A 24,853-nucleotide genomic window follows, 5' to 3' on the forward strand; every position below is an offset into this window, starting at 1 on the left:
ATGGCAGCCTAGAGTAGCCTGACCCACCAACAAACCCGAATCTTATGTGAGCTGGTGGGTTCCATGGCCTGGTCTGGCTCATCCCACACCCATTCTGACTCTTGCAAGTGCCAGCAGGTCTTTGGGCCTAGTGAAGTCTGGTCTACCTTCAGACTCAGCCCACACACATGATGATGGGGGTTGCAGCCTTGCCCAGCCCGGTCAGTCCCCAGTCCTGGATCTTGCACTCACCAGTGGTAATTGCAGCCTTGAAGTTTACCCAGTAGGCCTGTTCCCAACCCTGGATCTTAAGTGTCTGTAGATGATTCAACCCAACTTAGCATGGCCTGCCCCCAGTCTCAGCTCTGATATTTCGGTGTTGCAGCCTAACCCAGCTCAGCATGGTGCACACTCCGTCCTACCTCTCAGGTGTGTCAGCAGATGCTGCAGCCTGACCCATACCAGTCTTCCCTCAGTCCTGGCTCACAAACTTGCCGCAGCCTTACTCGAACTGGTTTGTGCCCAGCCCTGGCTCTTGTGCTCCCTGTTGGGAGCTGCAGTGTAGGAGGGCAGTTCCCCAAACTCCCCTACCAGGCTTGCTTCCAGCCCCAAATCTCATATCGGCTGGCAAGTGCTGTGGCCCTGCTTGGCATGGTTTGCCCTTGGTCCAGGCCTTTGTGTGTCAGCAGGTGATACAGCCTGGACCAGCCCTGGTTCCTACAGGTGTCAGTGAGTTCCCTGGTATAGGTTGACATGATGTGTCACTTTTCCCAGCTCTCATGCAAACTGGTGAGTTATGCAGTCTCACTGAGGACAACCCACAAATCTTCTATAAAATATGCCCCAGATCAGGTTCTCTTGCATTTGGCCCAGTACTTGTCCTGACACTCGTGGATGGTTGCAGTGTCCCAGTCCTGCCAGACACGTTCTCCAGCCCCAATTTTATGTGTATCGGCAGTGATAGGTGATGCTACTTAAACCAGCTCATGTCTCGCATATGGGAATATGTTTTGGCATGACCCAGACATGCTCTCAGTTTCCCCTTTATAAACTGTCCTATCTCACCTCCTTGCCTGTCTGTGGGTGCAGTGGCCGAATCTGTAGAAACTCCCAGAAGTCACTCCTCCCCTGGCAAACATGCCCTCAATGGCCCCCATTCCACCACATTTTCAGATCCCCTTCCCTGTTCCATCTCAGCTCTCCCACTGTGTGGTTGTGCGTGGTATCCAGTGGGCCTGTGCTGGCACATTAGTATAGTTAACAGATTTGACACTAACCAGGTGCAGAGTACCCACAAGCTATTGCTTCTTTTCTTCCAGTAGTGTAACACTTGCCTAGATACAAAGGCAACCTAGGCAGTTGCGTACATCTGGGGAATGAATGGTTAATGTCTTATTCAGGTTTCCATTTATGCTCAAATGATCTTTGATTATATTTTCTACAAAGTTACTCTTTTCATCTGTTAAAAGAGTTTGTATTTCTTGGTGAAAATCTGTTCAAATATTTTTGTGTGATCTAAAGGAAGAAGTTTGGTTCCAGCCTGGTGGCTGAATAGACTGATAATCTACCTGCAATGCTGGCATCCCATGTGGGCACAGGTTCAATTTCTGGCTGCTCCACTTATGATCCAGTGTACCACTCAATACACATATGGGTGGACACACCTGTCAGATAAGTTCCACCCCAGCCACAAGTCTCACATGAACTGATGGGTGCCCTTCCAGCCCACCACAGACCTGGTCCTCATGCATACCAGCCAGTTGCCATGGCCTAGTCCGGGCAACCCAATGACCCTCATCAGACTCTCCCCCAGCCCCAGTTTTTGTGTGTACTAATCTATGCTATGCCCTAATGTGGCCCAGCCCATATTGCATCTGAATTTTGTAGCTTAGCCTGACTCTTCCTTCTAGACCTGGCCATCACATACGCTGACATGTGTTGCTGCCTTGTGCTCACATGTGCCACCACCTTGTCCAGCTAGGCTTCCTCTAGTCCTGGTTATTGTGTTTTTCAGCGATAGGCACAGCCTAGCAGGGGAGAGCCCACAGTTCCTCTGCCAGGTGTGTTTATAGCCTCGGATCTTGTGCCTGCCAGGGGCTACTGTGTCAAACCTGATGTTGACCCACACCCAGTCTGACACTTGCCAGTTGTTGCTGTGAGGTGGTCTGGCTGGTCTGCATCCATTTTGGTTCTCATACACACCAGCAGGTACAGCAGCCTGGTCCTGCTGACCTGCCCCCAAACTGTGCTTCCTCCAGTCCCATCTCTCAGGTCACCCATGGAAACAAAAGCCCAGCAAAGGCCCCGCAAAATTCCCCTGCCAGGCCTGTTCCAAGCACCAGGTCTTGTGTATACCAGCAGGTGCCACAGCCCAGTCTGAGACAGTCTGTCCCCAGTCTTGATATTTGCCAGAAGGTTCTGTAGTTTGGCTCAGCCCCAGCCTGTCCCCAGTCCCAACTGTCACTGGTGGGTGCAGCAGCCTAGCCCAGCCTTGCCTAACCCCAGCCCTCAGGTGATCTGGTGAGTTTTGTGATCCAACCCATCCTGGTTTGCGTATTGTCCTGGCTGTCACTCATGGCCAGTGTGTAGTGTGAACGGCCCCTGCCTGGCCTGCCCCCAGATGTGGCTTACACATATGCCAGTGGGTGCTGCAACCCAGACTGACATAGCTTGCTCCCAGCACAGGCTATTACATTCACCCTTGGAGCTGAGGCCTTGCAGGGGAGCTCTTCACCTTCCCCTTCCACACTTGTCCCCAGCAGTGGATCTTCTCTGTGCTGGTGGGTACTGCTGCCGACAGTCATGGCCTATTTAAAACTCTATTTGGTGAAGTATGAGGGCCATTACTTAGGTTTAATTTTTTTTCCTTTGAGTCAAATATACCTTTAAAATTCAAACATAATTATCTTTTATTAGTATCGTTTGAAGATGGTAAATTGTCCCGTTCTTTATATCTGACATATTGTCCTTCTGATCACACATCCTCATTCTTAAGTGGTAGTTTCTTTAAATACTAATGTTTAAGTAGCAGTCATTTCTCATCATTATTCTTTGATGCTGTTGTTATAATAATATTAATAATGATAAACCAATTGTCAGTCTAATTATCTTTGTTTTGTAGGTTGTATTTTCACTTTAATAGTTTAAATATTTCTATATTTGCTATATTTGTGTTTTAAATTTATTCTATTTGATACTTAGAATAATCATTTAATCTTCAAGTTGAAATGATGTCTTTTTTTTCAGTTTGGAGCATTCTATTTTTCTTTATTTATTTATTTTCTTTTTTTTATTAATTATTTTGCATTATGTGACAGTTTTAGTTCTAAGAAATCACAACTTAAAAAAATTAGTTTGAAAATAATAGTTATATATTCCTGCAATACAGTGCTTTTTCTGGATGATGTTAACATAGATGATCGAAATGGGATAGATCAAGGGTTAGGGAAAAGTGGGTGTGATCATTGTTTCCAAGTTTTCTATTTCTCCTTCCTGTTTCATTGGTGGGGTGGGAAGGGAAAGGGGAGAAGCCATACCAGCCTCCCAAGTACCCTAGTATCTGGAGATGGGGAATGGCCACCCAATATCAACTCAGGATCCCAATGTGGTGCACATCCAAGAGTTCTGCCCAGGTGGTTTCGATCTTTCTGAAATGTCAATCTTGCCAATCCAAGAAGAAGGAACCTTTTTAATTTCCACTGGCTGCATAGTTGACCTCAGAGTCTCTAGTCTCCTGGATATTTGCTGTCACAATTTGGCTGGGGTAGTTGTCCAATTTGTTCTGTCTTCCTTCTGCTGGGATGGTACAGATGTCCTCTGCAGGGCCTAATGGTTTGCTATATCCTCCATGTGTATCTGAGCCAGCTGTCCACTGCTTCATCTTTTCCAGTGAGGAGAACCAGTTTTTACAGGTGGGCCAAAGACCCAAGCCAGTTGACCTGGGCCCCACCGGACCCACTGCACCCAAGGGGCTCACACACCTGGCCCCAGTGGCATGTGGGCCCAAGGTCCTAGGCCAGATGTCCTGGTCCCCACTGAACACCTCGCCCTTGGGGCTCACAGACCCAGCACCCACCACGCAGATGGGCCAAGGACCCGACCCAGTCTCCACAGGACCTCTGACACCCGGAACTCATGGACTTGGCACCCACTACACAGACCGACCTAGGACTCCAACCCAATGAACTGAACCCCTCCCGACCCCCATCCCCTGGGGCTTGTAGACCAGGTACTCACCACAGAGTAGGGCCCAAGGACATGGGCCAGGTAACCTGGCTCCTACTGGACTCTGCCACCCCCAGGACTCACAGACCTGGCACCCACCATATAGATAAGCTGGGAACTTAGGCTGGGCAACCCAGGTCTTACTGGATCCCCTGTAGCGGGACTTACAGACCCAGAACCCACTGCACAGATAGTACAAGGATCTGGGCTAGGTGACCCCTGTCCTGCCGGATTCCCCACCTCCAGGGATCAGGCACTTAGCACCCACCAACTCCTGACTGGCATGGCTCACCTCACTTTGACATTCATCAGTGGGTGCTGTAGCTTGCTTGGTCCAGTCTGCCCCCAGTTTCAGCTCATTTTGGTGGGTGCTAAAGCCAAGCCAGCCCTAGCCAGTCTTCAGCCTCAGCCATGATGTGAACTAGCTGTTGTTATGGCCTAATCTGACGCCTTCCTGCACCCTGTCAGGTTTTCAGATCTGCCAGTGGATGTTATGAACTGGCCCAACCTGGCATGCCCCCAGATCTGATCCACATATATTCCAGTGGGTACTGTAATTTGGCCTGGTTTGGGCTGCTCCTTGCCTTGGGTCTTGAGCTCATCTTCATGGACTTCATTCTGTCAAAGGATTTTCTCAAGTACCTCTATCAGCTCTCCTCCCAGTGGCAGATGATAAACATACTGGTGGGTCATTAGCCCAGGTTGACTTAGAGTGTACCTCTTGTCCTGGCAGGAATGGTGGCCTTGGCCAACCAGCCCATACCCATTCTAAAGGTGTATTTATTTTTATTGGAAAGGTAGATATACAGAGAGGAGGAGAGACAGAGAGGAAGATCTTCCGTCTGATGGTTCACTCCCCACCATATCCATTGTAGTTCTTATTGTTGGATGCTACAGCCTATCCACACCTAGTCCACACCAAAACACAGGTCTCACGTTGTTCAGTGGGAGCTGAGACCTAGCCCAGTCCATTCTACACCCATCCTGACTCTCACGAGTACCAGTGGGTTCTGGAGTCTAGCCCAGTCTGGTGCTTCCCAGACTTAGTCCACACCCATGTTGAGAGAGACTGTAATCATATACAGCCTAGACTACTGCTCCCTTTCTGACTCTTGTGCTCACCAGTGGGAACCCCAACCCAGCTGGGGCATCCCCTTAGCTCCCTAGTCAGGCCTGTTTGCATTCACAGCTCTTGCACATAGGAGATTGTTGTTCCACAGGGTGAGTACCTATACACCCTTCCAGTCTTGATTCACTCACATGCTGCTCAGTGTCATGACCCAACCACACATTCCCTATTTCCTGTTTCTACTCTCACTACTGGGTACCTTGATCTAGCCCTGCCAGGAAGGCTCCCAACCCAGCCTCATTGTGTGCCTGTGAGTGGTACTCAGTGATGGTCAATGCTGACTACCCTAGCTCAGACCTTCCAGGTGAGCTGGTACTTTGGTGTGACCCTTAAAGGTCCTCCCATTCCCTGCTCCAAACAACTCAGTCTCAGTACCTTTGCTTACATTTTAGGACAGTGACGAAGTGCATGCAAGTTCCAAGGAACTTGCCTGGTCATGAATCCTCAGGTTCCTACATGCCTCCACCTATGCCATCCACCAGACCCCTTATAGACCCACACCACTAAGCCTCTAGCTTGGCGCTGGGCAGCCTAAGGGCTTCAGCTGGGACCATTGTTGCCCTGGCTGCACAACCCAAGATCCTACCAGCTTCATCTAGGGAGCTGCTAGGGTGGAAATCCTGGGTCAGAAGCCTAGGCTGCTCTCAGTCCCGCCGGCCACAACCATGTGCAGCCAGTGGGCAGTATAGTGCTTTAAAATATTGTTTATACTCTTTTTTTTTCTTGGAGCTCTTGTTTATTTTTTCTGTGGAAAAAGTGATTGGCTTTCCTTGTTGAAGTGTTGTGAAAAAATGATGTTGCTTGTCAAAAATAGTATAAATTAGATTAGAAATCTATTAAAATAAAACTGATAATGTATACGATATTCTTTAGAAGTGTAATGAATGACTCAGGTATGAAAATAGATTTGAGAATTTGGGATGCCAAGTACAGTGGACTTATAATAGGAAAAAATACAATGAAATTAAGACATAGACAAGAGAACCTAGGGATAATAAAATTCTTATATTTGCAGTTAATATTTGGTTCATTCAGTGAAAAAAATGATCAGTGTGAAAATTTAAGAAGAAGCAAATTTACTTGCAAAGAAGTGCTTCTTAATGTTATCTGGAAATTTTTTTTCACTCATTTGCAACTAACCTATGGTAGATTTAATTATTGTCACCATTAAGTTGAAATATTTTCTTTTCATTTTTGACTATACTAACTAAAACACTACACTTCTTTTATGTGTTTCAGTATGGTTTGGGAAGAGAATTTGTTAGATGATTTACTGAATTTTGCTGCCACTCCCAAAGGATTACTTCTTCTTCAGAGAACAGGTGCCATCAATGAATGTGTGACATTTATGTTCAACCAGTATGCAAAAAAATTACAGGTATGAATTTCCATCTGTCAAAGGCAAGAGACATTTTTGTTTTTATGACAGCCATTCAGAAAATTATTCTGTGGTTTTTGTTTTTGTTTTGCATGAAAGGGTTATTAAGTCTTAATTTAAAAGCCATAGAGCATTGGAATACTTAACTTTATTTTCTTTTGAGAGAAAAGCATAGAGTATTGGTGTTGGTTCTGTGTTCACAGAATTGCAAAGGACCAGATGGAATTAAAAAATTCAGTTGATCATCCAGATGTTTTATGAGTGCAATATAAAACATCTGGATGGCTTGCCTCCAGGAGGAACTTCTGTAGGAGAAAATTGTATTAGCCTCTATGCATATGTCATGAAGATTCAGGTCTCATATTAAATGCATATATAAGTTTGTAGAAATGTTTGATTCTGCTGTCAAATGGAACTTACAGTATTATCGAGCTTTATTCATTCAGAGACCTTGAATTGTATTCAGCTTTCTGTCTGTCTGTCTAAAGATAATAGATGTACTTTAGAGCGTGTTTTTTCTTTTCTTGTCTTTGTATCCATGGTTATAAGAACTGTTTTGTTTTTTTCCCCTCTTGCTCTCAAGTCTATTTTATTTTATTCTTAAAGCACAAATTATTAATCTTTTTTGATTGTCTTTGCATTTGAATAATAATCAGTTCCTGACTTAGGGCCCTGGCTGTCTTAAAAATAATTAAAAACTTTAATATTCGTTTAGAAGCTTATGATATTAATTTGATTTGTATAGATAGGCATATATAAAATTTCAAAATTAATCCATTAAGAATAAATATTCTTTAATACCATTTTCCATGAACTTTTTTCGTTTCTTCTGACTGACCATTGCACCAAACCACTCCACCCATTGCCTGCCCGTCCATAAACATTTTTAAGTTCACTTGTATGTATGTTTTTATTTTGTTTTATTTTAATGAACTTAAAGTATAGAGAAATTTGTTATGTCTCTGATTCAGTATTGGCATGTCACACTTATCTGTATATGAAAATTTTTCTTTTGTTTTATGCATTTTATTCTATTTTCAATCATGACTCTTAATTCTATTTCACCCTGCCTACATCTTATAGTCCCAATATGTGTATTGCATGCCATATCCCTGGACATGTATGATTCCCAGGCATTTTGAGTTGACATAACTTTAGTTTAACTTGAATAATTCTGTGATAAATTTGCATTTTTCCTTGTATACTATGAACTATTTAGGTGTTTTTTTAACGTATTTGAAAGCAGTCAGGCAATCTATATATATTTTTCTTTTTGTTCAGATAACTGCAGACATTTTTGCTGTACAGATACTTTACCCAGAATGAGATTTTATTTATGTTCATTAATTTCAAAGCGACCCGGTTTTCTTTTGTGCTTATCACAGACCGTACTATTCCCTGGATCCTAGCAATTTATAACCTTGTAATTTAGTTTTTCATCATCCTCATTATAGTTATCACAGTGATTCAGTGTCACACTATAAGACATTTTATTTAGATTCTCAATTATCTTGTAAGAAAGCACATAGTTTAGGTAATTTCTTTCACTTTACGGAAGAGAACGCAAATAGCCAGATTAATTGAATAATCTGTTTTAATAGCCAGCTGGTTACTGATTGTAGTAGGATTGGAACTTGGAGTTCGTATTTCTTGCCTTTAACAATGTCCACAAAGACTAAATCCTGCTAAGTTAAGCTTTGCTTCTTTCTGTGTAGTAGTTCATATGAGTTTGGGAAGCCCTTATGCCAAGTAATATCTGAATCAGCAGGACCAGTGGGAGTAAGTAAGGTGTCTTTTGATAAGTAAGGTGTCTTTTGATAAGTAAGGTGTCTTTTTTCTGTTGTGGAGGAAGCAAGTAAGGGAACAGACACTTATCTTGCTGTACTTTTGTGCCGTCTTGCTTCAGAACAAAGTGTCATATATTAAGGCAAATGGGAAATATGGCTAATAACAAAATAAAAGATGTGATAAATTCTTAAAGATAGGTGCATCAAAAAATTAGAGAAATAAACCTTTATTCCAGGAAGTTTTAGTAACCCCCCTGTTTTGACCAAGAAATCTGAGTGTATAGTTTATACTAAAAAAAAATGAGATTAAAACAGCTGCTTTAAAGAAAACATATTTAGAATATAGTTTTAAAACTGTTAGTTCTGTTTATAAGACATACACATTTAGCCAAAATCTGAATAGAAGGGATATGTTTTAGTGTCTTTTTAAATTTTGTTATCTATTTTATGCTGAGGTATATTTTATATTTTACTCTGAGTGTGTGTGTGTTTTCGTGCATATGTAATTTTTAAGAATTTCTGCAGTGCCATTTTAGAATTCAGAATATTGATGATAAGGCTTCTGATTGTGGATGTGGATGTGTCTTTATTCCTAATAGCCTTTATTAGGATTATATTGCCTCTAAAAGTTGTTGTCCTTTTAAAGGAGCACCCAGTTTTGTATTTAAGGTTTGATTACTTGAGAACCAAATGAGGGAGCTGTCAGTTCACACACATTTATTGCTAAGGAGATTTTTTGTTTTTGTTTTTGCTTCTAGGTTTATTTTTGTAAAGCTAACCTCAATTGATTCTTGTTTTTCCTTAATTTCTTTCGGTGTACTATTAATACAATTAAATTAACTTTTTAAACTTAGTACTCAAACATTATGCATTTTTATATTTCTGTCATTTTCCATGATACAGTTTTTAGGTATGTAGATTCACTCCTCGTTCTCCCAATTTCCCCCTCCCAGCATTTCTCCCTGTATTATTACCATAGTACAATCCCTCAGTCACTGTTTAAGTTACAAGCGTAACATTCTGTTTAACTACAGCATGGAATTGTAGGTTTACACAGAGAAAATTTAGTATTATAATGTCAAGGTATATTTAACTGTTTCATTAGGAGTCCTCCTTTTATTTGGGAGTAGAGATGCGTACTGCAACATATCTTCAATTCCCAGTATGCTAGTCTCCATTACGTACTATATCTATGAGAATATATGTGTATATTTGTTCACCTGGATATTTGCTTTGTATTTTGCATGAATGTTGCCTTAAATAAGAAAAAATATATGATACTTGTCATTTTGGGATTCACTTATTTCATTGTGCATAATGGTCTCCAGTTTGGATCACTTTGTTGCAAATGGTAGAATTTTATTGTTTTAATGGCTGATTAGTATTGTTTTTTATTTTTTACATTTTCTTATTATTATCATTCTATGACACAGTTCCATATTCCCTTATCCCCTCCCCAATTCCCTCCCTCCCACTTAGTTCTTCTATATCATTACTAACATATAGTTTTTCATACTCAGTCTTATGTCCATCATTGCAGGCATGGACAATGACAGAGAGTCCAGAATCCTATTGTCAAGATATAGTAAACAGTTTCATTGTAAGTCCATCTTTGTTTGGAAGCAGAAATGCATACCACACTACATCCTCACATCTGGATGTTAGTCTCCATTTCACAGCTACTGTACATCCCCTTAAATGAAAAGTCATGATACAAAATTAACAATAGAAAGAAAAATAGAAATTTACAATGCCATGAAATTAAATGACATGTTACTAGATATGACAGTCTACATTACACAGCTGCTATACATCCTCTTAAATGAAGAGCCACAAAACAAAATCAACATCAGGGAGAAAAAGAAATTAACAACACCAAAAAGTTAAATAACATGCTATTAAATGACTAATGTGTAGCTGAAGAAATGAAAATCAAGAACCGTCTTGAAGCAAATGATGCCACTGCATGATCTATGAGTCATTGAATGATTTAATCAGAAGAAAGTGTTTTGAAGAGATGAAACCAAGAGAAAACATCAAAACCCATGTGATATAGTTTCTGCTGATCTTTGTTGAAGTGTGTCTCCTCCAAACAATAAGCAGATGGGTTTTGTTTTTTTAATCCAGTGTACTAATCTATGACGTTTGATTGAGCTTAAGCCAATTACATTCAGAGTTTAATATGTATTGGTGGTACTTTGCCCCTGTGATTTTAGGAATGGATTATTCATTGGTTTAGTCTTCTGTTGTCATTTTTCTGGGATGTTCTTCATGTTTGCCTTTGGTTTTGTTGGGTGCTATTCCTCTTCTCTGTCAAGAGAATATCTTGAAGTATCCTTTGTAGGGCAGGTTTGGAAGAGGCAAATTCTTTTAACTTTTCTTTACTGTGGAAGAATTTTATTTCATTTTCAAAGACAAAAGAAAGCTTTGCTGGATATGTTATCCTAGGCCAACAAATTTTTTCTTTTAGAATTTGGAATATGTCACTCCATTCCTCTTCTTACCTGTAGAGTTTCCTGTGAGAGATCTCCTGTGAGCTTAATTGGCATTCCTTTATATGTCAATTGATTTTTTTCCCATGCACATTTAAGGATCTTTTCCTTATGTTCAATTGAAGAGAGCTTGATGATCATGTGTCTTGGTGAAGATTGCTTTTGATCAAGCCTATTGGGAGTTCTCTGTGCCCCTCCTGGATCTTGTTTCCCAATTCTTTCTCCAGATTAGGGAAATTTTCCTTTATTATTTCATTAAATACATTTGCAAACTCAGCTTCTCTTTCTGCACCTCTGGAACTCCCATAACTCTTATATATGGCCTCTTAATAGTGTCTTTCAATTCTTGAATACTTTTTTTGGCCTGATCCAGCTCTGCTTCCAGCTTTTTGTTTGCTTCTCCCTGGTGACAGGAAATATCTTACAATTCTGAGATTCTTTCTTCTGCATGCTTCATTGTATTTTGGAGACTCTCCATTGTACTTTGAATTTGCTCTACCTTGTTCTTAATTTCTGATAGATCAGCCTTGATTTGCTTTTTTGCTGCTATTTCCTGTTTAGCATATTGCTTATATTCTTTGAACTCTTGTATGTGCTTTTCATGTTTGATCAGAAGCTTTAACATGAGTTTTATGAATTCTGTGTCCCCCATTTTCTCGATGTCTTCCTCAGAACTCTGAGGTTGGCATAGGGTTTTGCTCCTTTACAGGGAAGTCTTCAGTAATATTCATTTTGCTTGTGTGTCTTCTTTTGCTCTTGGTCATTGTACTTCTGGTTATCAGAATCTTCTCCTTGGGGCAGGTTTCTAAGCTCTGTCACCCACAGGTCTACAATGCGATTTTACTTATTGCAGTTGTTACACAACGTTTTGCTTGCAGCCACTTGTGCCACAACCTCCAGCAAGTTCCAGGTCTGGGTTTTTATGTTAGATTTCCACCATGGTCTCCACAGCCACATCTCTTGTCTCTCCTCTCTCCACCTCCTGTGATATCATGCTGAGGCTGCACTGTTGTCTCTGCAACCTTTCTCCCACGTCTTGTTGGAGCAGGTCCTAGGATTAGACAGACACCAGGTGTCCTATAATTAGGTTGTTGGTGTGCTGATCTTCTTTGAACCTGTTGACATTAGGTCTGGGTGCAACATGGACCAATTTTGACCGGTACAATGCCACAGTCGATATTATTTTCCTACAGGACCAGTGCTAACCATGGAGCTCAGTGAGTTCTCGCGACCTCAGCACATGCGCAGTTCACTGTTGTCCCCTGCAGTCCCAAAGCTATTGCCACAGTGCCCAAAATGGCGCCAGAAATATCACCACTACTTTTCTTGTTCTGCTGGCTGTCAGATCCGAGGGCTACCCATATCTGCCCCAGGTGGAACCTGTAGAATGCCATGTCGAATCAGAAATGAGCTCACTCCCAGCTCAGCGCATGCTCCATCCTTTCCCTGGCCCTTTCCTCCTTATGCAAAATGGCGCCCAGTTCGGCTCTTGGGGGCTGACTGGGCTATGAAATCTACTCTGTTCTCGCACTGCCCGTTTGTGATCTGCTGCTGTGTCTCTGCTCCTGGTCAAATCAAACGGACCAGCAGGACGGATAGTTCTTTGTCTGGGTTCACCTCCCAAGCTCCCAGTCAAAGTCAGTTCCCACCTGGTTGCTGATGGAGTTCTGGCTGCTGGTAGAGTTCAGATCGCTGTTAGCTGAATGCTGCTGGAGTACCAGTCACTGCAACATCATACTGCTGTGCTCGCTGCTTTCCTGTGTCTGTCAGTCTCCAGGTACCCCTCTGCTGTTGTTAGGTCCTTTTCTATTTCCTGGAATATGTCCTCTCTGCTTCATCCTGATTAAATGTTTCTCAGTCCGTTTAAACGTGTCCTTACCCTATTCTGCCATCTTGATTCTTCGAGATTTTTTTTAAATAAGGAGCCACCTAATAAGTAACAATGAATAGTAGAATTTAGAGTTGGAAATGATCGTTTCTTTATCTAGTTCAAGTTGTTTACTTATTAGGTTAGTGATTTTGCTATTTAGTTTTAGATCTGGAATCAGAATTAAGTTTTGAAATAAGATAGCACAGACTCATTGATTGTAAAGTTTCTTTTTGCTACTGCTTTTATCTTAAAGGTTTGTGTAATTTAAGCATTTTTTAAGAGTTTGTTTTTAAAAAAAGATTTGTAGAGAAAGGAGAGACAGAGAAAGATCTTCTGTCTGCTGGTTCACTCCCCAAGTGTGCTCAGCGGCTGGAGCTGAACCCATCTGAAGCCAGGAGTCTGGATCTTCCTCTAGGTCTACCAAATGGGGCAGGATCCCAAGGCTTTGGGCCTTCTTCTACTGCTTTTTCAGGCCACAAGCAGGGAACTGGATGAGAAGTAAAGCAGCTGGCATTAGAACCATAGCCCATAGGGATCTTGGCACATGCAAGGCAAGGAATTTAACCACTGAGCTACCATGCCAGGCCAATAGTGTAAGCATTTGAAGTCCCAATAATGCTACATATATCATACGACATATTAGAATGCTGTATTTTCATCTAACTTCTTTCCTCTGTGTTGTTAGATCAACAGTCCTGAAAGATTTGACTATGGAGTTTTGGTTACACAAGTGGCATCAACACCAACAGGTGCAGTAGCGCTGCAAAATTCAGGTAAAGAATTTTCTTTAAAGTTTATTTATTGGTGAGGAAGAAAGAATGAGTGTCCTATCTGCGGGTTCATTCTCCAAATGTCCACAGTGTCTGAAGCATGCTAAGAGCTGGAGCCAGGCGGCAGGAACTCTATCCAGGTCTCCCATGTAGTTGACAGGAACTCAGTTATCTCAGCCATCACTGTTACCTCCTGGGGATTGCATCAGTGAGAACCCGGAGTGAGTAGCTAGACCTGGGAGATGACCCCAGGAGCTCCTATATAGAACATGTGCATTTTTAACACAAAAGTACTTGCTTGCTATTAGATTTCTTTGCTTATAATTGAACATATTAGGAAGATAACAAAAATAATTTGCCCAATGAACTATTGGAATATATACCCAGAATGAATATTTATTGTTTTCTCCAAGTCAGGTCTTATATTAAAAAGTCACATGGTTTCTTTTGAGTGTTTTTTTCCCATGCATTTCCACTGGAATGTTTTTTTGTTTGTTTGTTTGTTAAGAAATTTAAACAACCTGTTTCTATTCTCAGAATAATGGCACATAAGGAACCAAGTTAAATATTTTTAATGTTTTAAGAATCTTTACAGTAAAAATAAAATAAATCTTAAAAAGAGAATCTTTCATTAGCTCTGTCTCTCTCTTTTTTTCCCTCTGGGCTTCCTTAATAGCACACATGAATATTCTAGCTTATACTTAGAGGCACATGACAGGTTCCTACATTAGAAATGCTCGACAGCCGTCGTCTGGTTTCCAGGTTTCTAGCTGTAACAATGAAGTGTGGTTACACTGATAATTTAAAATCATTGGTGACCACAGAGCTGGGAAAGTTGTGAAACTTACAGGCAAGTTAAGCAAGTACGGAAAGATGAGTTCTAGAAATAATGTGTAATTCAAAGTAGAAGAATGAAAGTATAATCTGTTCTTATCACATCACTTTGGTTTTGTGATGCTGACAACCTCGGCTGGCATGTTGATAACGAAAAAACTAGATGAAAAGATTCCAGAAGGAAAATCCTACAGTTCTTTTTCTCAGAATACAATCCACGCATACGAACAAATTGTGTCAAGGGGGAAAAAAAGGCATTCTCCTTCATGTTATAACCAAGAAGCATATTATCCTCTTTCAGCACAATCATATCTGATAGGTTTGCCTAATGCTTACTTTCATTGGTGATAAAATTTGCACTCAGCACAGTTATACTTACATCACCGCATTTATTATTTCTTATTCTCTTTCTTTTGTGAAAGAATTTCTCTCATTAATTTGCTTTCATATTATCTCTGAAGTCTTCAGTCAGTTGTTGGTCCCTGAGCTACTGGATTTCTAAGAAGTTATAATATTGGGAATTTAATGTTATATGGCAATGTTTACAGTCCTGAGGAAGATACAATCTGTAATGTAAATACTGATTATATTTTCCAGAGATTAGTGTTGGTAAATGATAACATCACTTTTGATTTTGTTTTTCTCCTTAATTGGAAATATTTTCATGTAGTTTATTTTAAGTTTAATATTTGGATGAGCTGATTTGAGTTGTATCAATTACTAAGTACATTTCTTGGCAAAAAAAAAATCACCTAAACTGAGTCACTTATGTTTTCTTCTCCTTAAAATGAAAGCCATATAGTACAGTATTCAGGGGCATATTAGTTTGTGCATTTGGAAACATTTTAATATCTAATTTTGCCCTTGCTCATGTTAAGCTTTCTACTTGCATAGTATCAAACATTTTTGTTTGTTATAAAGGTTTATTTGTTTTATTTGCAAGTCAGTACAGAGAATGAGATCTTTGTCTTGCATTTCACTCTTCAAATGATCACAACTTCCAGAGCTGGGCTGACCCAAAGTCAAGACTCAGGAGCTTCCTCTGGCTGTCCCATGTGGGTGCAGAGACCTGAGGCCTTGGGCTGTTCTCCACTGCTTCCCAGATCATAAGTAAGGAGCTGGAACAGAAGTGGAGCAGTAGGGGCCCCATATGGGATGCTGGGGCCACAGGTGGAGGATTAGTTTGCTATGCCATCATGCCTACTCTGCATATCAAACTTTTTGTGGGAGGAATTAAATACAAAATTTTATAGGAAAAAGGGAGGGAAACTACTGCTGCTTGAAGTCCTGTGCTGGTTAACTCAGCTATTATATTAGTAACATTACATATGCTCCTTATATATACAACTTGGCAATCCAAGAATGTAGCATTATTCAGTGTTTGAATGGGAGAACTGGTCTCCAAGAAGTCAGATATTTTCCTTGGAAATACAACTAATAACCTGGCAAGTTTGGTCTTTAAACACTGATATTCTTTACCTTAAGGCTCATATTATCTTCTGTTACACTAAAATATCCTTTCTGCTTTAATATTGTGAATTTACTGATTTTAAGATTAAATGTGATGTTTTTGCAGTTTCATATGGTTTTTCAGACAGTTTAGTAATCTGGTTCAAGACTCATTTTCATTTAGTTGTGTTGTATCTGGCTAATGAGAATTTAAATACAGTACTAGGGCGAAAGTTTTGTGAATTGAAGAAATTTTTCTAAGCATTTAGGTCTAATGAAAGGTAGTCATATTGTGTAAAGAAGCATACTTACAATCTTGAGATGCTTATGCTGCTTTGTTTCTCTCCTCTCTGATAAAAACATAATCTTGTAGGTTTCCCTTCCCTGATGGCTCATTTGCAAATTGTAATGTTTATTATTTCTAAGGAGAACATGCTCAGAGAAGTTGTTGGCAAAAGGGTAACAGCAAACATAGGAAAATTAGCAGTCCTATAGAGAAATAGCGTCTCAGCCAATAATTAATTGGACATTTAAGCAAGGTTTATAAAGAGGAAGTTGCAAACATGAGGAAGAGTTTTTCTCTGATGTGGTAGAAGCTCCTGTTAGCCAGATCTGAGCGTTGTACATTACATACATGTATTGAGATGTTATACTGTATCCCATAAATACTGTACAATTAGGGTGTCAATTAAAATTTAAAAAGTAATCATTGCAAAGTTTTGTGATAAGGATACATGACAACATTTGTCAGCAAGAGAAGATATCTTTTATTAAAATTTATTTTTAAGTAGAAAGTCAAAGTTAGACACACACACACACACACACATGTTCTATCCACTGGTTCTCTCCCCAAATGGCTACAATGGTCAGAGCTGAACTGATCTAAAACCAGGATCCAGGAACTTTTCTGGGTCTCCCATTTGGCTGCAGGTCCCAAGGAATTAAGCCATTCTCTACTGCTTTCCCAGTTGATAAGTAGCGAGTTGGGTTAGAAAGTGGAATAGCAGGACTTGAGCTGCACCCATAGAAGGAGAACTACCAGTATCTAACTAACAGTATCTGCTCCCAGCAGATACTGTTTATGTGAAGGGTAGAGTTGATCTGTTTTAGAAGAGTGACATGTCATGTCTTCTGTCAGAGCAGAGCAGTTTTAACAGAGGGATAATCATCTCTTTCCTCCATAGTCCAAAAAATACTGCAGTTATGATATAAAAAAACTCTTCCTAGGGTTTATTAATGCACTTATAACTGAATTATGGTCCAATCTGGAATGTGGAAGAGATGACATTAGATTGACCCATCCCAGGTCTACTCCAGTGGATCCTATTGACCGAAGCTGTCAAAAGGTAAGCAGTTATTTGATATAACAAATAAGATGCAGATTTAAATGTCTCTCACAGTAAGAACTTTATTCAGAGTTTATCATTATATTCAGCAATAACTAACTGTTTCCTATGTTTTTTCCCCCTTTTTCAGTTTTGGAAGTGAATTTAATGAGCAACAGAAACCGTTCCTTGGGAATAATGTTTTACAAAGATGATTTTTACATCTTTTATTAGAATTCTTTTCCCTGATTAAAGGGAAAAAAAGTTCCTAAAATAAACAAAAACCCAGCAACAAATACAAAACATTCAAGGTTTTTTTCCCATATAATATTATTATGATTCTGTTACTTTTTATGTTTAATAGTTCTCTAAACTTCTTTAGACTTTGGTTCTGTGACAGTCTGGATAATTTTCACGCAAATGATATCATACATTTGTTTTTAAAAACTTCAAAAATAAAAACTAGCATTTCAGAGGTTTTTCTTGAGGCCAGTGTGGTGGTACAACAAGTACAGCCACTGCCTGCAGTGCAGGCATCCCATTTGGATGCCAGTTAATGTCTTGCCTGTTCCACTTCAGTCCAGCTCCCTGCTTAAGGGCTGTGGAATCAGTGGTGGCTGGCTCAAGTCCTTTGGCCTCTGTGCCATGTGGGAGACCTGGAAGAAACTCTAGGCTCCTGGCTTCAGAGCAGCCCAACTTTGCCCATTCTGGCTGTTTGGGGAGTGAACCAGAGGATGGAACATCTTGCTTGTCTCTCCTCCTCTCTAACTCAACCTTTCAGATACAAAATATAAAGTTATTTCTTAGATGCTGGATAGTTGTTCTTTTTTTATAAATATTTTTCTTTTTTTAAGATTTATTTTATTTTTATTGCTAAGTCAGATATACAGAGAGAAGGAGAGATAGAGAAGATTCTCTGTTCTATGATTCACTCGCCAAGTGACCGCAATGGCCAGTGCTACGCCAATCTGAAGCAAGGAGCCAGGAGCTTCTCTGGATCTCCCACACAGGTGCAGGGTCCCAAGGCTTTGGGCCACCCTCGACTGCCTTCCGAGGCCATAAGCAGGGAGCTGGATGGGAAGTGGAGCTGCTGGGGCTAGAACCAGCGCCCATATGGGATCCTGGCATGTTCAAGGCAAGGACTTTAGCCACTAAGCCACGCCGCTGGGCCCGGATAATTGTTATAAAAAAACTAATTTTCAAAATTTTTTCACTAAAATATGTTTGTCCTAAGTGCCATTAAAATTAATCAATCAATTAATTAATATAAATATAAATTTGAAAGAGTTACAGAATGAGAGAGGGAGAGAGAGAGATGCTGGTTCACGTCCCAAAGACCACACTAACCAGAGTTCGGTTGGTACAAAGCCAGAAGTCAGGAGTTTCTTCAGGTCTCCCATCTGGGTTCAGGAGCCCAACTACTTGAAGCATCTGCTGCTTTCTGGGCACATTAACAGGGAGCTTGATGAGAAGCGGTGCAGAAGGACTGGAATCCATGTGATGCTGCATTGCAGGCAGTTGCTTGACTTGTGCCATAGTGCAAACCCTAATTCCATTTTCTACGAATGTTTATAAGTACCCCCATGCTTCATGCACACTGTTTTGAAGGATTTTCTCTTCACTACCATGAATACCTTGCATAGTATTTCTTTTTTTTTTAAGATTTGTTTTATTTATATAAATGTCAGTGTTAAAGAGAGAGAGAAAAAGAGAGATTTTCCATTGTCTGGTTACCTTCTTAAATGGCTGTAATAGCCACAGCTAGCCATCAAAAACTATGACTCCAGAATTCCATCCAGATGAATGAAGCACTTTGTCCACTTTCTGATGCTTTCTTAGCTGCATCAAAGGGAACTGAATTGGAGGTGGAACAGCTAGGACTCGAACTGGCATTTATGCAATGAACAGTGTCATTGTGGGTAGCCCTTAAACTCCAAGTGCATGGCACCAACCCCATGAAATAGCTCTGTGATTATTCTGTTTGGATATAGTTTTAATATATCTGCTGTAGTAGGTATAGCAGATATTTCTCACTTGTAAATCTTGTAAACCCTAGAGATGTGCGTCTTTCTCTACTGTTTGACCTTTTTTTAAAAAAATGTAATTTCATTTTTAATGTTTTTTTTTTTTGTGGTTGAGAAGGATTTATTCCCATATCGGTTACGGATTAGGATGGGGAGGGCCCAGGTATGGAGGAAGGAGGGTAGAACAAATGTTTCCAACTTTTTTTCCTTTTTTCCTCTTCTCTTGGGTCTGCAGGGATGTCGGGTGGGGAGGGGAAGGGGACTGTTCCTTGCCTGCCTCTAGCCTTGGCTCTCATATTCACTGGCAGGAGCAGCAGCTCAGAGGCATGGCCATGTTCCCCACTAGGCCCACTCCCAGGCCTGGATCTTGCACTTGCCAGGGAGTACTGCAGTCCAACCTGACATGAATTGCACCTAGTCCTGGCATTTGCTGATGGATGCTGCATGTGCCAGTGAATGCCATGATTTAGCTTATCCCGGCCCTCCCCCAACCTAGTGTACATGTGGGCCAACACGTATTGTAGCACTGCACAGCCTGGTCTGCCCCTAGTCCTAGGACTCTCCTGCTCACAGTGGGAGCAGTGGCCTAGTGGGGGAATTTCTGAAGTTCCCCTGCTAGGTGTGCCCCCAGCCCAGAGTTTTGCACATGTTGATGAGTGCTGTGGTCCAGTCTGGCATGGCACATCTTGTCTTGGCATTCACTGGTAGGTGCTAAAGCTTGGCTCTGCTGGGTGCTACTGCATAGCCCAGCCTGAGCAGCCCACGATTCCAGCCCTCATGTGAACTGGTGGGTGTTGTGGCTCAGTTTGGCCTGGCCCACTCCCTCTTCTCTCTCCGACAACTGCCAAAGGGTGTTACAGACTGCCTAACTCAGCCCTTCCCCAGACCCATCCCACATATATTCCAGTGAGTAATGTAGGCTGGCCTAGCCTGAACTGCTCCCAGTCACAGCTCTCATGCTCAGCAGTAAGAGCTGCAGCCTAATATTGGAGTTCCCTGAGTTCCCCTATCTGATCAGCCTGTAGCCCTGGATTTCGTACATGCTGGTGGGAGATCAGCCCAGGCTGCCAAGGCCCACCTCCAGTCCCAGCATTCATTGGCAGGTACCGCAGCCTTCCCCAACCATACCAGCCCCATTTCAGCTCTAACCAGTTGGTGATACAGCCCAATCCCACCTGGCCCACCTCCAGATCATGTTCTTAGGTAGACTAGTGGATACTACATTTAGCCCAGCCTGTTCTGCAATCTTTCTGGCTCTTGTAAGTGCCAGTGAGGCTGGGGCCTAGTTCAGCCCAGCTGTCCTCCTGACACAGCCTACATACATGCCAAGGGTGGTTTGAGGGTGGGCGCTGCAGCTGTGTTCAGCCCGATCTGCCCCAGCCCTAGCTCTTATACTCAACAATCAGAACTGCAGTCTTGCAGACAAGTCCCCTTAGTTCCTCTACCGGGCTTGCTCCCAGCTCACATCTCGTGCATGCTGCTGGTACTTCCCAGCCTGATATGGTCTACTGCTAGTCTCAGCACTTGCGATTGGATACTGTAGCCTAGCCTGGACTTGCCCACCCTTAGTCCTAATTCAGCGGTGGGTGCTGGGGCCTAGCCTGCCTGTGGGCGCAGTTTTCAGATGTAGCCATGGGTACTGCAGCTTAGGCCAGCCCAGCTTGCTCCTAACTCAGTTCCCATGAGTGTCAATGAATTAAGTGGTTATGCCTAGTGTGGCCTGTCACTACCCCCAGCTCTCATGCAAACCAATGGATACTGCAAGCCCACAGGGGTGAGCCCACATATCCTCTACAAAAATCTGCCCTCAGACATGATTTTCTCACTTGATGGTTGATGTCATATCCCAGCCTTGTGTGGCCCTTGTGCCTCAGTACTTGTTGGCAGGCACTGTAGCCTAGCACTGCCAGGCAGGCCTCACAGCTCTAGCTTTTGTTTATGCTGGTGGACAGTGGGCTGTGTCACCTGGCTCAGCCTGGGTCTCCCATGTGAGTGGGTGGGTAGGTCTGATGTGCCCTCCAGTTTCTCCTCTCTAAACTACCTGGTCTCAACTTCCTTGTTTACCTGCAAGTGTAGTGACCCCTTTCATGGAAACTCCCAGAAATCACTCCACACTCAAAGTACTCCTTTGGTGGCTGCCACCTCTACATATGCCCACATCCCCTTCCTTGGGGCAATCCAACCAGTATGGGCCCCAGAGTCATCTTCCAGTGGTGTCCACCTGCATATGTGTGTGCATGTGTGTGTATGTGTGTGTGTATGTATGTGTGTGAGAAATAAAATAGGTAATTATGCTGATTATGCTGGCAAACTGGTATCATTTATACAAAATTGCCGTTAAGCAGAGCCAGAATGCCTGCCAGCTGTTGGCTGCTTTTCTTCCAACAGTGTAACACTTGCTTAAGGACAAGGCAGCCTAGACGGTTATCTAAAGCTGGGGTTGTTCTGCCTTTGAAGTAATGAGTCAATCTTTAAAAAAGAAAATAATTCAAGTCCAAATATATTGTTTTTACCCCTGGTATTATCTACCCTCAAAACCCTTTTATTTTGGAGTGTTCTGAAAATATGAAATATAATTCCCACTACTCTGCCAAAAATACTTTGTTGGGCACCTTTGTTTTAGTGGGGGATGGAGGCTGAGCTCATTAAAAGCATGTCACTGCCTGCTGGCCAGCCTCAACTTCCATTTCTCACCTTTCCCTGCTTTGCTAGACGGTGTCCTCCTCCCGATGTCTCTCCATCTTTCTCCATAGTGCACACTGTAAGTTATTTAGGGCACTTCTTGAAATCATATCATAACATATCTGTCCAAAATTACAGTGTGGATTGTCAAAAGTGGGAATAATTTCTTTATTTACACTTTTATTGGTTGTTAGCACAACTGATAAGAAACTGGTATTGAAATAGTTTGGGTGGATAAATGAGTGAATACATAATTATAGTCATTGATAAGAAACTGGTATTAAAATTTTTAGTTTGGGTGGGTAAAGGAGTGAAGACATAATCATAGTCATAATGTAGGGATTTTAATACATAAGAAAAGTTTGGAGCTTTACGTAATGATTTCTTACATTTTTAAGGTATGAAATATTTGTTCATTAATTTCTTTATCACTATTGCACAGTACCTCATTCTTCCCTTCAAAACATTGATGAAGTAGATTTAGGATTTGCATGAAATATATTTTAGGGTATTTAATGTATGATGTTATCAACATCTTACACTGTGTTTTCGTGGGAACCATGATTGCTTTGCAGATATTCTTAGTTTCAGAAGTGCTTTACACATTATAGCTTTGCAATATTCTAATCTTTGATAATACCCAGTGTGTGAGAAATTGATTGTTCCATAAGCAAGCTACTGAACTAATTTTTATTATTGCTTTACTTATGTAACGTGAATAGATGTCATGCATTTTACAACAGATTTAGGAACGTAGTGGTAGTTCCCATTCTAACATCTCTCCCACTACTATTGTTTCTGCCCTCCTTCTTCCTTTGTTAATGTTGACGATGACATGCTTTCCGTTCCTTTCAGAATTACAAACTTTACCCTCCATTTTGTAAAGAATAAAACAAATAGAAAGTAGGAAAAAATGTCTGTTCAGGTTTTTTTTTTAACGATTTATTTTTATTGGAAAGTCAGAAATACAGAGAAGAGGAGAGACTGAAACGAACATCTTCCATCCCTCAATTCACTCCCTAAGTGGCTACAATTGCCAAACCTGCGCCAATCCGAAGCCAGGAGCCCAGAGCCTCTTCCAGGTCTCCCATGTGGGTGCTGGGTCCCAGGCTTTGGGCCATTCTTGACTTCTTTCTCAGGCCACAAGCAGGGAGATGAATGGGAAGCGGGGCTGCTGGGATTAGAACCAGTGCCCATATGAGATCCCAGTGCATGTCCAAGGCAAGGATTTTAGACACTAGGCTACTGTGCTGGACTGAAATTATTTTTTTCAGTTTAATTAAAATACATTTTTCACCTAATATTCTAATTTATTTAAACTAGATTACTAGAATTTACCATGATATATGTGGTCTAAGTTGTTTTGTCCTTTTAGGATAAATGATACTCCAGAAATCAAATGAATTATTGTATGCAAATAACCCCAAACCTAGTTATGTGATTTTAATGTATATGATTTATAAACATGATATATTAGAAAAATTTTAATTAAAAGTGAATTTTAATTAAAAGTGAATTTCCCCAAGATGGAAAAAGACTTAACCAGCAAGATACCATTCAAAATAACAGAGAAAAGTATGAAATATCTGGGAATAAATCTAACCAAAAATGTAGAAGACTTATTTGAAGAAAACTACAAACTACTTAAAAAAGAAATTGAACAAGACCTCAAAAGATGGAGTAACATCCCATGTTCCTGGATAGGTAAAATCAATATCATTAAAATGTCTATACTGCCAAAAGCAATATATACATCCAACGCAATCCCAATCAAATTGCCCAAAACATTCTTCATGGAACTGGAAACAATGATCCAAAGGTTCATCTGGAAGCACAAAAAACCACGGATAGCTAGAACTATCCTGAAGAACAGGAAGTTAGCAGGGGGAATCACAGTTCCGGACCTCTGGACATACTATAGGGCAGTGGTTATCAAAACAGCGTGGTACTGGCACAAGGATAGAGAGGAAGATCAATGGAGCAGAATAGAAACACCAGAAGGAAACCCACACAGATACAGCCAAATAATCTTTGACAAAAAGACAAACGACAATCCAGGCAAATGGGAAGGTCTGTTCAATAAATGCTGTTGGGACAACTGGTTAATAGCCTGCAGAAACAAAAAGATAGATCCACATCTCTCACCATACACTAAGATCAGATCTAAATGGATAACAGATCTAAACCTACATCCAGAAACCTTCAAACTTTTGGAAGAAAATGTTGGAAACACACTGGAACACTTAGGGGTAGGCCCTCACTTCCTAAAAAAGACTCCAGATGCAGTAGAAATCAAGACCAAAATGAACAATTGGGACCTCATCAAACTAAGAAGCTTCTGTACAGCTAGAGAAACAATCAACAAAGTAAAAAAGCAACCCACAGAATGGGAGAAGATCTTCGCACACGACATAGGTGATAGAGGGCTAATCTCCAGAATATACAAAGAGCTACAAAACAACCAAAATGTCAAAACAAACAAGCCACTCAAGAAATGGGCACGGGAAATGGGCAAACACTTCACAAAGGAACAAACCCAAATGGCAAATAAACATATGAAAAAATGCTCAAGTTCCCTGGCAATAAGGGAAATCCAAATTGAAACATCAATGAGGTACCACCTAACGCCAGTAAGACTGGCCCACATGAATAATAGCACCAACAACACTTGTTGGCGAGGTTGCGGGGAAAAGGGAACCCTACTCCACTGCTGGTGGGGCTGCAGGCTGGTACAGCCTCTATGGAAATCAGTATGGAGAATATTCAAACAACTCAAATTCAACATACCGTATGATCCAGCAATAGCACTCCTAGGAATATATCCAGAACACTTGTTCTTTGAGAAACCAACATGCACTCCTATGTTCATAGCAGCACATTCAGTAATTGCAAAAACATGGAAACAACCAA

The 24,853-nt window shown here is 41.2% G+C and overlaps 1 protein-coding gene across 1 annotated transcript in view; it reads left to right on the forward strand.

The window, feature by feature from the left end:
- TBC1D32 (TBC1 domain family member 32) overlaps window positions 1-24,853 on the forward strand; it is a 192,735-nt gene that overhangs the window by 88,311 nt on the left and 79,571 nt on the right. Inside the window, exons 18-20 of the mRNA XM_058669172.1 lie at window positions 6,572-6,710; window positions 13,545-13,632; window positions 17,140-17,258. Coding sequence (XP_058525155.1) covers window positions 6,572-6,710; window positions 13,545-13,632; window positions 17,140-17,258 — 346 coding nt within the window. The remainder of the gene's footprint in view (window positions 1-6,571; window positions 6,711-13,544; window positions 13,633-17,139; window positions 17,259-24,853) is intronic.

This window comes from Ochotona princeps, chromosome 1, assembly GCF_030435755.1.
Source record: "Ochotona princeps isolate mOchPri1 chromosome 1, mOchPri1.hap1, whole genome shotgun sequence".
Lineage (NCBI taxonomy): Eukaryota > Metazoa > Chordata > Mammalia > Lagomorpha > Ochotonidae > Ochotona > Ochotona princeps.